This window comes from Dromaius novaehollandiae, chromosome 3 (genome assembly GCF_036370855.1).
Source record: "Dromaius novaehollandiae isolate bDroNov1 chromosome 3, bDroNov1.hap1, whole genome shotgun sequence".
In the NCBI taxonomy this organism is placed as follows: Eukaryota; Metazoa; Chordata; class Aves; order Casuariiformes; family Dromaiidae; genus Dromaius; species Dromaius novaehollandiae.
Window position 1 is genome coordinate 94,740,024 of NC_088100.1, and position 17,071 is coordinate 94,757,094.

At 34.1% G+C, this 17,071-nt stretch overlaps 1 protein-coding gene across 1 annotated transcript in view; it reads left to right on the forward strand.

The window, feature by feature from the left end:
• The window catches only part of DNAH8 (dynein axonemal heavy chain 8), a 167,913-nt gene that overhangs the window by 116,462 nt on the left and 34,380 nt on the right, over positions 1-17,071 (forward strand). Inside the window, exons 61-73 of the mRNA XM_064509531.1 lie at positions 992-1,184; positions 1,616-1,738; positions 2,912-3,042; positions 3,359-3,512; positions 4,013-4,177; positions 4,620-4,846; positions 5,240-5,358; positions 9,426-9,529; positions 11,342-11,518; positions 12,832-12,999; positions 14,244-14,456; positions 15,787-15,924; positions 16,274-16,401. Coding sequence (XP_064365601.1) covers positions 992-1,184; positions 1,616-1,738; positions 2,912-3,042; positions 3,359-3,512; positions 4,013-4,177; positions 4,620-4,846; positions 5,240-5,358; positions 9,426-9,529; positions 11,342-11,518; positions 12,832-12,999; positions 14,244-14,456; positions 15,787-15,924; positions 16,274-16,401 — 2,040 coding nt within the window. The remainder of the gene's footprint in view (positions 1-991; positions 1,185-1,615; positions 1,739-2,911; positions 3,043-3,358; positions 3,513-4,012; positions 4,178-4,619; positions 4,847-5,239; positions 5,359-9,425; positions 9,530-11,341; positions 11,519-12,831; positions 13,000-14,243; positions 14,457-15,786; positions 15,925-16,273; positions 16,402-17,071) is intronic.

A 17,071-nucleotide genomic window follows, 5' to 3' on the forward strand; every position in this document is an offset into this window, starting at 1 on the left:
ACATTTCTAAATGCTTAAATTACCATATTCTATAAATGTTACAAATTAACTGAAATTGATATATATGGATAGCAATAGAGTGCTGGTGATATGAAAAGGGAGATAATGCTTAAATTGAATTTCAAGTTAAGATTTTAGCCATTGATACAAAAGTATCACAAAGCTTTCAGTGTATTTTTAGAGAGAGCCTGCTTTAAGGTTAGGAATAGTGTCCCTGGCATATACTTAAGTATTTTTACATTTTCTGTCAGTTGGGGAATTTATAAACACAAAAAGATTGTGTGCGTGTATTAGTGCTGCAGATTAGCTTTTAGATTTAGCAGTGGTTAGTGTTATAATATCATCTACTAACAATACAAAGAAGCTACACTGCTAATACTACTAGAGTGTGTAATGTATATTACATTACACACACAGGCTGTTTCTGCATTTCAGTGTATTACAGTTAGTATGCTTCGCCTTATTTGGAAAACCAGAGCATTGTGTACAGCATCTTCATGTGTCTGTCCTAGTTTCCTCATTCTGTATCACTGAAAAGGAAGAGAAGCAAAGATAAAAAGAATTTTTTTCTGTAGTTCAAGATTTACATTTCATTTCACATTTCATTTTCTGGAGTTGAGATAGTTCTTGTCTCTCATGCTTACCAATTTCTACCGAGTATCATTCTTGATTGATTGTCAGGTAATCACATTTCTGCTAGTCAAAGATCTTCTTGACATATATTAAAATCTATCAACAGGATGAAAGATACCATTGTTTAACCAATGAAATATAGTCACTAGAAGTTGTTTTTTTGCTGACTTCTTTCTTCTTGCCATTATATTAAATTGATTATTACACTTGTAGAACATGGTAGCATTTAATTTCTTTAACTATTGCCCAATACTTATTTTTCATTAAAACATTACGTATTTTTTCAGTATTTAATTATGTGGTTTTCCACCTATTTAACTAGAAATCTGCTTTTTAAAAACTATTTTCTGATTTTTAGATTTATTACTGCTGAAGATGGAGCCTGGTTTGATAAAACTATTACTAAAGCAATTGAGGAATATGTGAATACAAGCTTAGCAGAAGTTCTCCAAGCCGAACCATATTTTGTAGATTTTTTGCGGGAGATGCCTGAACCAACTGGTGATGAGCCAGAAGATTTTGTATTTGAACCACCAAAAATTTATGAGGAGGTATTTCATTTTACATCTAAAATACTAGGCATTGGAATTTTTCTTTAATTATTAAGTATGTTATATTGCTGAGGTCATATCATACAGGAAGTTTTTTTAAATACCTACCCCATTTCTGTGAACATATATCTAGATTTATCCAGTTAGCATGCAGTAAATCATTTTAGTGACATTAAAACATATTAAAATTGATAATGCCGTATAAATAGAGTTTATTAATTCCTTTTCACTTCACTCCTGTATTTTCCAGCCTTAGCAACAAATTTCTGGTTATACATAGGTACAATCACTAAAGCGAATTAACAAGATAATCTCTTTGTGTGACCAATAAATGAACTCAAACTGGCATGGAAAAATATCAGTGCAGTTTTAAATTCTGAAGGGCTATACTATTCTGTTACTGATTTTTTTTTTTATTATTTCTTTTTCAGGTCCCAAGCTTTGAATTTCTTTGTGAAAAATTGCAAATGTATCAGAGACAATACAATGAATGTATTAGAGGATCATTTCTTGATTTGGTGTTTTTCAAAGATGCAATGACACATCTTGTTAAGGTGTGGGGTTTGTTGCCTTTGATATTAGTATAGTTAGTGAAGGAGTGTTTCCTGATTCAGGAAAGTTACGTTTAGGGGACGCCTTCTGCAAAGCCACTCTAGCCCTCAAATTCGTTTGCCATCTTTGCCTAGTCATTATCAGGACCTAGGGAGAGCTACGTTCATTTTACCTATTTTCATATTTTATAATGAATAGCTTATTTTATTTATTAATTTAAACTCATGTGTATTCAGAGTTATGCAGATTTTCCTGACTAGGAAAGATGAGGTCAGGAAGAGGTGCATTTGTATTTAGTATATAGAATTGTTTCTGACCATTAAGTATTCATCTGGCTGAGTAACCCAACAGAAGAGGGCACTTCAAAGGCATCCTTACCTGACAAGTGACCACAACAGTATTAGGTAGAATTTGATAAGATGAGATACATGAAGAGAGATATAAATCAGTGCTGCAATGCAGTCAGTATATAGGTTAGTGGTACGTCTCAGTTTTCGTTCAGTTGAGGCCCTATTTAGAAATGAATATATAAGGGAAGAATTCATCCCAAGTCAGAATCAGTTACCCTAGTGTTACCTAATTACCAGTTACCTAATAGTGTTAAAGCAGCAGTCTAAATGTAGAATAGACCAGGTAAGTTCAGAGGGAACTGTACATAGAATGTTTGTAATCCCACTTTTGTATCTGGGAGAATGGTTAAGAAAACTTCTGTTATAACTCTGTGTTATAAAGGCAAGGAAAAAGGAAACATTAAAGGCAGATATATTGGAATATTAGATATATTCAGTCTTTCAAACTTGTAAAATTAGGAATATAGTACATTTCATTCTTCTATTTAAAGTTCTTTTATTGATATTAAACACATCCAGGATGATACCTTTAACCTACAGTGAGCTAAAAATCTCTGCCTTGATGTATTTAAATTCTACATGTGCCTCATGAATTGTAATTATCATATATTCTTACAAGCAGCTCTTTCATTTCAGTCACAGAGAATTCCTGGAGGATGTATTAGTGTTCTTTTCAGAGGACAAATTTTCTGCAAAACTAAGTATCCTTTTAATCATCCTTCCATTGTACTATACTAAATGAAGTGTAGAATATAACAGATTTTTTTATTTTGCTAATTAATATTTTTATTTTTCGATGCACTTTTCTTTTTTACTTCTACATAGATTTCCCGGATAATTCGGACAGCATGTGGAAATGCTTTACTGGTTGGAGTTGGTGGTTCTGGAAAACAAAGTCTTTCAAGGTTGGCCACCTTTATTGCTGGGTATAAAATATTTCAAATCACTTTAACCAGGTAAGAAACACAAGAAGTATATAAATGCCATTGATGCTATTGCTTTCTCTTTACACAGTCAGAATCTGAGAGTTTTAAAGTCATTTTATTTGGTATCTTATCACCATTTTAAAATGTAAAAAAGAAAAAAATCATTCATATTTGGTTCATATACAACACTGGATGAAGTCTGGGCTCAGAAAGTTGGACTATATGGTAGCTATTCCTTAGCCAAAATGTGTCTTTACAAATTATATTTGCAATATCATTTATAAAATAGTATAATCTGAAGATAGCAGTAATTCTGCACTGCTTTGATGTTTCCTGTTCCTCCTAGATCCTATAATATCAGCAATCTGACAGATGATTTAAAATTGCTGTATAGAACAGCTGGAGCAGAAGGAAAAGGCATCACTTTTATTTTCACTGATAATGAAATAAAAGAGGAATCATTTTTGGAATACCTTAACAATCTTCTATCTTCAGGCGAGGTAAGAGTCTGAAAATGAGAGAAAACATATTTTAGAAGAAGAAAACTGCAGCATTTGTTCTAACTACTTTATTTCTATTTATTTTGGTAATAAGATACAGAATTAATAATGATTAACTCCAAAATATCTCTCTAAAATATCTTAAAATATTTTTTAAGATAAGGAGCACAAGACTGCTCTCTGTATGGAGTTTATGTAGCTGTGTTTCAATATGAGACAGGAGAAGATAAGAAAATAGCTGTGGTGGATATTTCAGTAGCCTTTATTAAATGAGGATTCACTGGCCAGTCAAGAGCTGTACTCTGCCCTAACACCCTGAGCAGGCAGTTTGCCTTTAATGGAGCTACAGGAAGTGTAAACAAGGGACAAATTTGCCTTTTAATATATCTAAGCTGCATATATGCAGAGAGAGGTATACAAATATAAAAAAATAATTATAAACACTATAATAATTAAATCAATGCAGTTTACTTTCTTACCAATTCTAATTTTATATAAAGATTTCTAATTTGTTTGCTCGGGATGAGCTGGATGAAATCACCCAAGGATTAATACCTCTAATGAAAAAAGAGATGCCTCGGTGTCCTCCTACCTTTGATAATCTTCATGAGTATTTTATAACCCGGGCAAAGAAGAACTTGCATGTTGTCCTCTGCTTTTCTCCAGTAAGTTTTTTCTTTATATCTGTCTGGCTTACTTTCATTAGCAAATTAACTTAAAAACTAGTTGAAAATTAAATCATTCTTTACATGTTAAATTTATTTTCATTTTTTCTCCTAGAATAAAGTTGAGTATTCTCTCCTAATACGAATCAGTGAATGCAGCTTTGTGAAATCCTTGTTTGTTGCTTGGAAACAAGAATTTCGTAGAAATTAACCAGGTTAATTGAAGCTTTAAAATGTCAAGAAGCATCCCTCTTTGTCATAAGCGTCTTTCTTCAAATTTTGTAAACTATTGAATGTTCAAAATAAAACTCTTTCATGGAAAAAAAACTATGAAAAATATTCCAAGCAAGAAAAAATAGATTATTTTGTTGTTTATATGCGTTAAAGTTTTTGATCAGCCTAATTGGACCATATTGTGAATTAACAGTGTTACTCTCTTTAGGTTGGTGAGAAATTTCGTGCACGTTCTTTGAAATTTCCTGGCCTCATATCAGGTTGCACCATGGACTGGTTCAGTCGATGGCCTAAGGAAGCTCTTGTTGCTGTGGCCAGTTACTTCCTTTCAGAATTTAATATGGTCTGTTCTGCATCAGTTAAAATACAAGTAGTAGAAACCATGGGTCTTTTTCATGATATTGTTTCAGAAAGCTGTGAAAATTACTTCCAAAGGTAATATCTTATACAAATGTAATGATTAATCCCAAAAGTATTGCTACTGATGGTGTTTTTGAACTTGTTGTGTTATATGAATTAATAAATGTCTTTTCGGGCAAATACAAAAATGAATCTGCTCTGTCAATGTATGCAAAGGCCATGAAAAATAATTGCTGTTATGTTGCAAATTCATTATCTTCATTCCAACTATTCAGAAAACTTTAACATTGCTTTTGTAGATAAAAAACAGCGTAATTAGAAGTAGGACTTCCATTATGAAGAAATTTGATTTTGCCTGAATTAAATGCTTATTTTATATAAACTTCTGTTTCATTGAAAGTAATCAAATTGCTGTAAATACCAAAGATATATATTAAGTAATAATTTTGTCAAAATTCCATGTTTCAGGTATCGAAGAAGAGCTCATGTGACACCTAAATCTTATCTCTCTTTCATCAATGGCTACAAAGACGTTTATACTGAAAAGTTAGCAAGTATTAATGAACAAGCTGAACGTATGCAAATTGGTGAGTAAAACAGGGATAAATATATACTTCCATGTATGGTCTTAACTGATTTGTGGTTTTGATATTGGGCATCTTTTTCACTTGTCACTTAGAATCAGTTCTGCTGGATCACAGTCCAAAACTTACAGCATATGACAAGTGCTTCGGAGTACTCCAACTATCACCAACTTACAATGACCCTCTTACAAGAATGTCTCAAAGTAGCTTTAAAGCCAGCTAAATCATTCATCTCAGCATTCTTTCTATTAAGGTTTAATATTTCCAAGTTACCATTTGTAATAGGAAGTAGGACCTGAAAATGGCTGGAGAGAGCATCTGATTTCATAGTGTAGAGAGAGGCAGCTCTAAACACAGTTATTAATTTACTCCTGGACTTGTCTATGGAAATCATCACTCTACAACCTTAGTTCTTCAAAACTGATTTATTTCAGATTTCTGCTGTGCAATGAGTAGCTGTTATTTGTGGTCATTTATAGATAGGGATCTGAAACACAGAAAAGTATGGTTGAAATGTTCTTCTAATTTTTGATCTTGGTTTGAAATGACTTTATTTTTAGTATCAGTGCTGAATGGGTTCAGAATACAATTCCAGTTTTCTCCAGTCTGCCTCTGGATGCGCTTTTGTAAATCAGCTCTTGGTATCTAAAACTAGTGACCTGGAAGATAAGGAATGCATTATTAGCACTCACTTGCGGAAGAAGTTTGGCTTAAGCAGTATGATTTGACACTTACAGACTCTGGGGCAGAGGCAAGGTGGATCTAACTATCCAGAGAAACATGCAACTACTTTATTATGTGGGCCATGCTCTTTGTTCCTTAATTCTTTCATCCCGCTTGTTCTGAACTTTCTAACTTCTGCAGCTAATGAGGCACAAAGTGAATGGAACAGCTTAGGAAACTTAGTCTTTATGGAAAAAAGGTACTCTGCATAAATCTAGTGGAGTAGAGAGACCTCTATATGATGCAAGAGATTTTTCTTACAAAGGTAAAAGAATGTAGTATTTACACTATGGTTAACAATGCAACTTGTATACTCCACATGAACAAATGAGTAGAATAAGCATGTGTAGATACATATTTTAATCACAAACTATTTGCTGAATCAAAGTAGTCCATAGAAGATTAATTGATCCACAACATTTTCACATTATGCAGATTTCCCTGTATGTATCGTTACCAGTTCTAGAAATCAGGATTTGTCATCCTGCTTGAGATGAGGACAAAGTCCCTAAAGCTCTCAATATTTCTGAGAGTTTTTTTATACATACATATACATATATATGTGTATATATAGGGTCTTCTGTGTATTCGCTATCCAGTTCTTCTACTTTCAGAAGTAATTTAAAAGAACTAACCTTAATAGTTTCAGCATTATCAAGAAAACAACACTAGTAGATTTTCCTAGCCTCTCACATGACATTAGCTCTAATTCCTATTCTATTGTTCAACGTACAATGATTCTCCCTGTGCATCTTCTCTTGCAGCCTCTTATTTCACTGATGCTCAGAAAATCATGTTCTTCAGTTTATGGGCAATACTCATACCAGTTAGAAAGTATTCTAAACAGTTTTACTTGAATGGAAAAAGGTTTATTACAAAATCACAACAACAACACTGGACATCCCTGATTCCAAACACACTGAACTGTTTATTGCATCCTAAGGAATGATCTTCTCAAAAAGTTTGTTATGAATGCATCCATCTTGCACATCCATCCTTTAATCTTTAGTCTTTCATCATGTAATGTCAAAAAGATTTAGAAGGTTAAGAAGATTAAGCTTGAAAGTTGTATTAGTCTGTTAGAAGCTTGTCCTGATATGTGAATTAAATTGTGAGCAAAAGCAAAATTGTAAGAACTATCTTGATCAGTACTGCATTCTAGAAAAGTCCCTTGCTTGAGCACACTGAATGCAAGTTCATCAGCACTGCAACACATTTTGAAAGATGTGATGTAAGTAATCTTTTTTCTTCTGCTTTGTCAGTCTGGGTGGACTAAGCTTGTAACATAGATGAGGAAAAAACATAGAGAACTGATGACAGTTTCAATTATTTCTGAATACATTTTGTGTATTCTCTCAGAATACATCTAGGATCTTTGGTAGAGCACCACAAGTGTAGATAGTACAGCTTTTCATATAAGAATCTGGTTCTACACCTAGACTTCAGTTTACCATTGACAAAGTATGTCATCCAATTGAGTGACTTCTTCCTTTCCAAGGAAATTTGTTACTCTTGTATGCTTTTAGTACAGCTGTATGTCAGCCAGGCAAATGGGATATCCTCATAGCAGCCCAACCACTATTCTTCATCCAGATAAGTTGTACAGCCTAACCTAGCAATCCTAAACAAGTTTTCCTTCTCCAGGTAGAATCAACTAATCATTTTCTGTCTCTAGATCACCTGCTAATAGAAAGAGACAGAACTGACATCCTTTAGGTGCTAGGAGGACTGTGGCTTACTGTCTTAATAAAGATTTTTATAATTTTTATAAATTCTCTATTTCTTAATTGGAAAATTGTAAGCATTATCCTATTTCTTCAGTTGTTCAGACAAGTTACAAAATCTGCTTTGATTCTTTCTACAGGATCAAAATACATGGTGTCAGATCACTTGCCTTTTTAGTTTGTTTTAGGTAAATTGCAGCTGATATCAGTAAGGTTCTTACGTGGAGATCTACATACCCCTCTGTAAAATACTATTCCTATTTCTAATGCCTAGATCAGACATTCATTTATGACTACAAGGAGCCAATAACCTAACGTTATCTGCTGATGTGCTGCTGTTGACTAATGTTTCTTGGGACTGGAAGAAGCTAGAGAGGTTTCTTGTTTGTAGCTGTCTGGTCAACACCAAAATATCAACACCAAAAGTGGAAAAAGCAGGAGCCTCAATGTCCTGAGGCACATTTGTAGCAGTTGTGGGTGTTTAAGGGCACTGCATGCTTAACAGAGAATGCTAGCCTGAGAGTTTAGAATACAAGGTCCCTTCTTAAATGCCTGAGGGCTTAACAGCCAGATGTGGGAGGATTTTTCTTGTTTTCCAGTCTAATCATGGCTAGCCTTTTAAGAATTTGTTGAGGGCTTTTTCCAGTAATAATTATGATGATGACTGCACACCATTGGTCAGGTCACCCCTATTCTAATACATTTCAAGGACAAACTCCTTTAGGTTCTGTGTGAAAGACACTCCTGTAACTGAATGTTTTTAAAGCTGTTACTTAGACTTCTGCAAATACATAGACATACGTTAAACAATATACTGTATTTTTATATAGCAGTCTTTTTTTAATGTATGAAGTGAATACCTATATAGATGTGTATTTCTACGTGTTGTTCAGTATCAACCTTAATAAAAATTGCTATGAACATTTAGAAACAATGCCCTGGGAGAAGTGTAAAGCTCTGCTATTATTCCATCCTATTCTTTCTCACTTCTTTGTGGAACTCCAGTTGGAAGGCAGTTGTGGATGCTAATGTTTACCTCATGTCTTAATGCAATGATACAAACGCTCTTGTCCTTCCACACAGATATTCTGTTGCGTCTTGTGACTTTATGACACAAGATATCCTTGACAGATAACACTTATGACACTTGGTACCCTAAAATTTAGGAAACACTGAAAAATGGCAGGGGGAATCTCATTCTCTTTTTCCTCTTATGACGACTTCTTTTTTTTTTCCTCTTTTTTTTTTTCTCCCAGGAGTCTATGAGTGTAAGGGAGTATTTTTTGCAGGTAAAGCCCCAGCTATGCACTTTTAGATACTGATTACAACACTAAAAGGGAATACTAAGAAGCTTGGATTTAGCTTTGGAAGGATCAAACTTGTTTATAACTATTTTGCACCTTGTGAAATTATTTATATCAATGAAAAGTGAATGTAAAGCACAATCATGTTAGCATGACTGCTTAATATTCACTTTTTCTCCTTTACACAAATTTAAATGAGAACAAAAGCTACAGATCTAGATCATCTAGATCTCTAGATCTTTGTGATCTAGAGCTAGATTGTATTAAATAATTAGCAAAAAAAAGTTCATTTTTCTGAATTTTATCTTTTACTTAATAGGTCTGTCTAAACTGATGAAGGCCAGTGAATCTGTTGCTAAACTCTCTCATGAGTTGGCCGTTAAGGAGAAAGAACTGGCTTTGGCTTCTATAAAAGCAGATAAAGTAAGTACTACAGTGCTAAATATGCTAAACAGCAAATGGCAACAGATAGCATCAAGATATAGTGGAGTAAAGTAGTAGGGGTATAGTGGGGTAAACTGTAGAACCTGCGCATAATTTGTGCAAGCCAAAAAAGGTGCCTTTTAGTCTAAAAAGGGGTTGGCCTGGGTGTCTATACTGTGTTGATTCAACATATGCTTCTGAAAATGAGGCACTTGAAGATCACAGCAGAGGTTGGGATTGTACTGACTAGGTGGGAGGTCATGAAAATACTCAAAGATGGAGTGTCTTCTGTGTTTTTCCCCAATTTCTTTCCTGCTCCTGTAAGCATCAGATTCTCTCTCTCTCTCTCTCTCTCTCTCCCTCTCCCTCTCTCTCTCTCTCTCTCTCTCTCTCTCTGTGTGTGTGTGTGTGAGAGAGAGAGAAATCTCATTCCTTCTTTTTCCTCTCATGATTTTTTTTGAAGTAATTTTGAAAAAGTAAAGTTCCTCACAGCTGTAGTTCAGTTTAATATTGTGTGTTTTATAGCAACAAGACAGCCATGTGTTAATGTGACTATTGGTCTGGTATAAATCTAGTTTCTAAAACGACAATCTGGAAAGGTATACTAAAGAAAGTATTGCTACAGGCATTCTGTTTTCTGAAAGATAGCATCATACTGTGATGGTGCATGTTTACTATGCACTGAAGAGTAAACTTTTGGTCACGAATGGCTAAGGGACTGCCTGTATTCTTCAAGGCCTTTAATCTCAGAGAGACAATGACAAAAAAAGGATCAAATGATACTTCTCACATTCAGGACTATGACAGATATGCTGGTAGTGTTCACTTTGTTTAAATATTTAGATTTGATGCACATTCTGAAATAGCTGTCTGGCAATCATTATTTACATAGCCTCATAGTCAACCTCTTTAATAGGGCTCTGCTTATAAGTCATCTGAAGTAGATGATGTCTGGACAAACAATAAAAGAACAGACATTTATTGACTCTAAACTAAATGTCGTATTCTTTATATACTATAAATGCCTTTCTTTCACCCTTCTAACTGAGCCCTGTAGAAATTAGAATTGAATTTGGCAAAAAACCTGAGGTATTTTGGTCTTTATCCATCATATCTTCTCAGAGGTATTTGAAAGTATTATTTATGCTCATGTAATGCATAGAGAATGCTGACCTAGACCCTACAGCTGATACTGGTCAAAAACATTCTGAAGCCAGCTCTGTGTCAAACATGCACAACAGAATTAAACATATATGTACTTTAGAGTCACATATATGTACTTTAGAGTCAAAGATACAAACCCATAACTTATTTCTGTTGGTTCACTGGTGCTGGTTTTTGGATAGACTAATTAAAAGTGCGTCTTCATGGAGAGGCTGACCATTAGTGCAGATGGTTCCCCCTATTCCACTAGATCAATTAACTATACTATTCTTATCTGCAGAATTATGGTGAAAAAAACAAATACGTATTATATAGACTAGATTGTACAGACTCAAATAGGATAAAAATCTATTACAGGGTAAAAAAAACTTTTATTAAAAAGCCTCTATCAAGTGTTTTTCCCTTTATAAAATTAATTCATTTTTTACCATCAGTCTTCTGCTGAAAGACAAATCCAGTATTTCTTTGTGGGGATTCTGCAAATTTTGTTAATTTTGATTCTGTAATTATATAATGCCACATATGGCTAGGACTAGCTTGATATATTTCCATATACTAGCCTTCATATATCTGTATTCTGTTGTATTTGGTAGCTTAATCACTTGTTCCACCACTTTATACTTTTTATATGTTTATTGTCAATTCCAGGTACTAGCAGAAGTCACAGTAAGTGCTGAAGCTGCAGCTAAAGTAAAAAATGAAGTCCAAGGTGTGAAAGATAAAGTGCAAAAAATTGTAGATGAAATTGGTTCAGAAAAAGTGATAGCAGAGTGTAAACTGGAGGCAGCTAGGCCAGCATTAGAAGAAGCAGAAGCTGCATTGAATGTGAGTAAAGTTTTTACATTTTGATTAGTTTAGTATTATTTGAGTCACTGGTGAAACAAAGGCTAGTGCCACCAGCATTCAGTTGTCACTTAGTATTGACTGCTTTCACTAGCTGTTCACAGTTGATAGTCACATCTCTGATGAATATTTTCATCACATTTTGCTTTCACAAACACAGGGTTTATTATATAGTATTTGTCCAGAAACTACTTTCACCCTTCTGCTCAATGATTATAAAGGCATAGGTGTAAATCTTTCCAAAAGTTAAAAATGGATATAGAATTTAGAATATCTTGTTATTCTGAATTCAAAAGAATATTTCTTTGTGCAAAAATAATTGGTTTTCTCCATATTTAACTGGTTGCATCTTTCGTTTATGAAAGAGGAATAAAAGGCTGTCTCATCCTTACCCCCTTCCCCCCCCCCCCCCCCCAAATCATTAAATCTGCAGAGAAAGGGGAAATAAGATAGGGGCTTCAGAGAGATCAGAATCACGATTAAGAAATTTTGAAGCATTGATGCACTCCATAATTTAATTTCATTGTTCTGCCTGAACAATTATAAAGTAGAGAACTCTGGAACCACAAATAAATGGTGCATTGTACTGTCAAGGCTTCCTGTTCCAGTTACCAGAAGTTATGTGACAAGAAAAGTACTCAGTGTAAAAAGTCAGAAGGTGTCGTCTGCTCATACACTGATTTTCAGATAACAGGATAAATGAAAATTCCAAAGTGGTTGCAAAGTACTCTTACAAAATGTATGTGCTCCTGCATTATTTTGTGGACTCTGTATTTTTGTTTGCAGTCACTCCTTCTAGGTAGATAGTGGTGTGCATATATTTTGCAGACACAATTTACTTTGTTAGTTTTGAAGTTTACAAACACGTTTTGTTTTTATATGAGTTATTACTGATTTAAGCAAAGTGTCAATAATGCTACTAGAAGCAAAAAAGGAGCATCTCAGGCCTACAATAGCTTAGAAAGCAACACAAATAATCAAATCCATTTCAGAATAAATAATGACACTTTCTTCAGGCACTTATACTGACCAATTAAGTTAATGCCGCTGTATTTAATTTGTGATTTTGAGTGCTGTCTTTAACTCCGGGAAAACAGTCTTGTCTAATAAGTGCTGATTAAAAGTATTACAGTTTCATGAAATTATGACATTTAGTAAAGTAAGCCCAGTTACTGATTTGTCGTACATTCTTAATAGAGAAAAATTAATAAAAGAACATTAATATCAAGATATTGAGTGGGAAAATGTAATAAATGGTATTGAGGCAAGGTTCTGTTATATTTCTCTTCAAATAGACCATCAGACCAGCGGATATCGCTACTGTTAGAAAACTTGCAAAACCTCCTCATCTAATTATGAGGATCATGGACTGTTGTCTGTTACTATTCCAAAGGCAAGTAGATCCAGTTATCATGGATCCAGAAAAGCCTTGCTGCAAGCCATCATGGGGAGAATCATTAAAAGTAAGTAGAATTTTCAGTGTTTCTTAAACACTGGAAATAGCAACTTGCAAATCAGAGTATTATGATGCAGTTTACTCTAAAGAGGACAAAATTTGTAAAAAGTCAAACATATGGTTTTAAGATAGGCACAGAATATAGAGTTTATTTGGAAGCAGTTAGTAAACGATTTGCTTAGGGACTTTTGCAGTAGGAGCTTTAGATTTTCCTGGTCCAGTTTCGTATGACCTGACAGCAAATAAATAAATCATACCAATGACTTGAAAGGAATTCTTCATGGCCATAATATTTTCTTCCTATGGGCTCCTAAAATGTGATTATCTCTCACTCTGTGTATGTCTACCACACCCCAAATTCACATCCTTCTTTCTGTTTGGGGGAGTTGCAGGTTCACATTTAAATAGTCTTTTCTGTTTCTTCCAGGCTTCTTGATTACTTGAAAGATTACTTGCCTGACTAGGAGACAGTAGTTTTTGCCATTCTACATTTCAGAGTTCCTGGTGCAAATTCTTTGGGGAAACAGACATCTCTTCCCTCTAGAGTTTGGTCTTCTCCCAGGATTCTTCCTATGCCATCTCCCAACATTCTTTAAATTCTGTACTACCTCAATTAGTATATTAATTTGCTGATACTTTTGCCTCAATTTTTTTTGTCATGCAAATGAAGAAAAAATATGTATCTTGGATATGAATAGAGCTCTTATTTTTATTTGAGATTGTCCAGGAATTAAGAAAGCACCAAAACTTTTTATTTTCAATGGGCATAATGAAAAAGGATAAGCAATTATTCGATGACTTGCCTAAATATGTTAAACATTTAATAGGAAAACGTTCAAACCAACAATTTCCCATTCCAGAATAATTTAGATGACATTTCACAAATGCACAAGCAATTTTCTTTGCATTCTCTAGGTATAATACAAATGTATCGCTGAAGCTGTATCTTGGTTCAAATTTTTATGAAACACTACTTAGATGCCAAGATTAGCAAGGCAGGAATACAGAAGATGGGAAGTACATCAGTAACTTTGAAGCCTAGTTACTACAAAGTAATTTCTTAAAACTTTCAAATCATTGAAGGCATGTTCAAAACATAGTAGTGAACAGCAGCCCTAGTAAGATTAACTGTATCACATATCTCCTTTTAAGGAAGAATTTTGGGAGCTTTTTTTTGACATACTCAACTATGAATGAACTTTTGAATGTAAAATGAGTACCTTCTAAACATCTTGATGTTGTTTTTTCCAGATTATGAGTGGCCCATTTTTGCAGAGTCTCCAACAGTTTCCTAAGGATACAATCAATGAAGAGACAGTAGAATTACTCCAGCCTTATTTTAACATGGAAGACTACACACTGGAGTGTAGTAAAAAAGTGTGTGGGAATGTGGCAGGACTCCTCTCTTGGACACAGGCAATGGCAATATTTTATGGTGTTAACAGAGAAGTCTTACCCCTTAAGGTGAAGCATCATCTTTCACTTTTTGTTTGTTTTAAATGTAAATTATTTTAATTTAATTCAATATTAGTGAGATTTAAAAATGTATATTTAAATAGCTTTATTCAGGCATAATTGTCTGTAGACTGTAACAGCTAAGGATAAGATCAGAAAAAAACTGTGTCCTCTTCTTGACTGTAGACAGAACCCAGAGCAAACAAGTTAGAATAAAAATTAGGAGTGATTAGCTGTACTGTGAAGAGTAGTATTGCCACTGTCCCAAAAAGTTTTTCCAAAGGGCCCAAAATAATCTTTATCTCTCTCATAAAATCTCTCATAAAATCAGCATTTTCTTCATGACAGAGTAGCCTCTGAATTGCACTTACATAGCTATATACTCTAGCTTGCTGTATACAGTGAAACTTTTTGTTTTCCCCAGTTTTTATTATTATTATTGTTTTCAAAAATTTGTACCAGGACAGGTTCTTTATTCCTTCTTTTAAAAGTCCTGCAGACAGCGGTTTCAAGTTGAAAAGAAACTAATAGAGGGCCACAAACTATTTTGCATCTGTGCTTTCACATGATGGCTTTAAGGTGACAGAGGATTGATACCTTGTCCGAATGATAGCAATCTGAAGAGAATCTGGATCACATCAGTGAAGTAGTTTTGTGACAACAGCGGGAACCAAACTGAGTAAAACATTTTGTAAAGTCGTTTTTGCTTCAGTGTGGATGTTCTGTTTAATGTTCATTAATATTTGAAGAAAAAAATTTTATTTGAGGCAAAGACCATATGGAAACCCAAATTTAGTGCTTGGGGTTTTTTTTTGATTAAAAAACAAATATTTAATCCCTACAGGTACCATAGCATATTTAAAAAAAAAAATGTGAAAGAAGAAAGAGTCTGAATGGAGACTCTGAATCTTTTACAAATTGTAGCATATAAGGATATAATCAAGCTTGACAATAAAGACTGGTTGTTCTTCCAGACTCATCAAAAACTAGTACATCCATTGTAAAGATCTTTTGGATATGACTTTGTCCTGCCCATTGAGGTTTTTAGCAGCTTTCTTAAAGGTAGTTTTTAAAAAAGGAAATAAAATTGACAGTATATAGCAGGAAGTTGGAGTACTACATTGTTATTTAAGCTAACACACAAATCATAATTGCAGTATGTATGTGACATAGTTTTACAGAGGAAATAATTCATAGTATTTATATAAATGTTAATATATAAATTGTTTTAGTGTATAATTGACTACCTGCTGATTACCAACTAAACAGGCTTAAAATAATACATTGAAGTACATTCAAAATCCCATACAATTACTGTTTCAATATTCCTTCTTTTCAGGCTAATTTGGCAAAAGAAGAAGGCCGCCTGAAAGTAGCTAATGCAGAATTAGCAAAGGCTCAGGAAGCATTGGATGAAAAGCAAGCTGAACTGGATAAAGTGCAGGCCAAATTTGATGCAGCAATGAAGGAGAAAATGGTGAGATAAAAGTATCCTAGTATTACGAAAAATGCTTGCATGCAAAACTGTTATGTATTATGAAATTGATACAATCATCCATTTAGAGCCTGCTACCTTAAATGGTATGCCTGAGGTTCAAGTGTAAAAATAAAGAGATATGTAAATCCCTGTTCTCTCAGATTGCCTTTTTTCTGTGAATAGGTACATATATGATAATAACTGCACTTGCAGCTCTCAAGGATGATATTTTAAATAAATAAAATAACCATAATAAATATAATAAGATGATGAACACAGATATAAAGTAACTTTTTAGACTTTTGCATTCTATTTTTTAAATGAAATAGGACTTTTTTTTCAATTTTAGGACTTACTGAATGATGCAGAAACATGCAGAAGAAAGATGCAAGCAGCCTCTGCACTTATAGATGGACTGAGTGGAGAGAAAGTTAGATGGACTCAGCAAAGTAAAGAATTTAAATCTCAGATTAACAGGTATCAAATTCATAAAAGAAAAGACCAGAATATCAGTAAAAAATGAAGAGCTAGTAAGCAGTTTAGTAGCTTTAATAGCTCCTAGAAATCTTAATATATCTACACTAATTAATTGAACTATCATGAAAATTGCATTTCCCTCCCTTAAGTAATTGTAACTGAATGCTTGTTTTTCAGTTTAGAACAATACCTCAGATTTTGAAATTTCTTTCAAAAGGAATTATTCTAGTTCAGTCATGTGTTTGTGTTACAGCTGTCTCTCCTGTCCCCCTAACACTGCTCATTGTTCCAATGTTACTTGGGAAGTGAAACCCTCAGCTAGGTGGGAGGGAGGGATGATCTGAGGCTGACGCTGAGAAGGAATAAGGAAGGATTCCTAGACTGATAGAAGAGGAAACCTCCTTTTTGATATTAGTTATGATATATCTGAATGGAAGAGGGAGACCTAGAGACAGAGTAGTAACTCTTGTCCTATAGTCCATGTGCTAAAATACATGTGCAGGGCAGTAGGCCATATTCTGAGAAACTTGTAAACTTGGGAGTCTCCACTGCACAGCAGTCCAAATGTCAAAATGTTGAGCAGCCTGGGAGGCAGAGGTCTCAACTGTCTAGAAAACAAGAAACCTGTCAAATGGGCTGCTGAGGATAGAGCCTGAAAGTTTGGGGTCAG